We start from the raw sequence: 1,225 nt of genomic DNA, 5'->3' as shown, positions 1-1,225 counted from the left end.
CCGTAGTTCCCGTCCCAGGCCGGGCCTCATCCGGGCCCAAGGGGACCAGAGCAAGGAGCGTCGGCGGGAAGCACGCTTTCCCCGCAGGGCCGCACCAGGGGCTGCTCGTACCACCACACGGTCCCGCAAGAACAGGTACTGGCAACAGCTCCATTACTGAAGGGTTGCGATCCGCTTAACACCCATATGACACATCCATTCCACGCAAGAGGCAAGCTCCAAGCAATTTTATTCTAAAGAAAAAAGTTCTGGAACAAAATAAATAGCTTCTCAAGCATTTAGAGCACAGAAATCATGTTTACAGCAATTTTTCATATCAGCATTATTTCTGCGATTTCTTTCATGTGAGCGCAACACCATACAAATTACAAATTTTATTCATGTACAACTACTCAAAGCCCACTCTGCATGTACATTCCAAAATAAAAAGGCTATGTCCCTAAACAGCCCCTTTAATAAAGACAGCATAGCTCTTCCTCTACCTGCCAAAATTCTGTGAAAGGCTGAGAGTTAAGACTAACAGTACAACAAACCAATAAATTAGAAACGTAATAAAATAAAGTTCTCTAGAGCTGAATATCGGCTGACAGAACGAATAGGGAAGAGGGGGAATGTTCTGTGAGGGCAGCTCATGCTCCAGCTTTGGCTTCTTCCTGGACAAACTTATTTCAAAATCTGGAAGTCCTTATGCTCCAGCGCCGTGATCTTCTTCTCGTTGATAAACTCAGCTTGGCTGATGCGGGACTGGGGACTTCCTGTCTTCCTGAGCCATTCCTGCAGTTCCCGTACTCTGTCAGCTGGACCCTGAATTTGTCCTTGCACAGTGCCGTGGCTAGTATTTTGGACCCAGCCAACGAGTCCTAACCTCTTAGCCTCCCCCTGAGAAGACAATGCAGAGCAAAATGAGATTAATCCCAACTGTAAGAGAGCTACAGAATGACATTCACATACGGGAACCAATTTTATAGGTAAGACACAGACCTCCAAGGAAGTCCCTATGGCTCAGGCAGAAGGAAAGCAGCAGTGGGTTCACCTGACTACTCATTATATTCTTTTGCGTGAAAAACTGGGGCTGAAACACACTTTTCAGTTGCGCTTACATAACGCAGCACAGGCTGCCAGCAACACTGAGAGAAGACAGCCCCCATTCAGAAGCAGCTGGAGTCCAGCCCGTGGCCGTGATCCAGTCCGTCCGTGGCTCAGCCTCACCGAGGCGCCCACAGGA

General features: G+C 48.2%; 1 protein-coding gene across 1 annotated transcript in view; it reads right to left on the bottom strand.

The window, feature by feature from the left end:
- Window positions 1-663: 663 nt before the first annotated feature.
- Window positions 664-1,225, bottom strand: part of ACYP1 (acylphosphatase 1, erythrocyte (common) type) — a 793-nt gene continuing 231 nt past the window's right edge. The window contains exon 2 of the mRNA XM_010295007.1: window positions 664-879. Within this exon, the coding sequence (XP_010293309.1) occupies window positions 664-879 (216 nt within the window). The remainder of the gene's footprint in view (window positions 880-1,225) is intronic.

Source organism: Phaethon lepturus, unplaced genomic scaffold, assembly GCF_000687285.1.
Source record: "Phaethon lepturus isolate BGI_N335 unplaced genomic scaffold, ASM68728v1 scaffold43999, whole genome shotgun sequence".
Classification (NCBI taxonomy): Eukaryota; Metazoa; Chordata; class Aves; order Phaethontiformes; family Phaethontidae; genus Phaethon; species Phaethon lepturus.
Note: the sequence above shows the minus strand (reverse complement) of the source record. Positions and strands in the feature narration are given on the sequence as shown.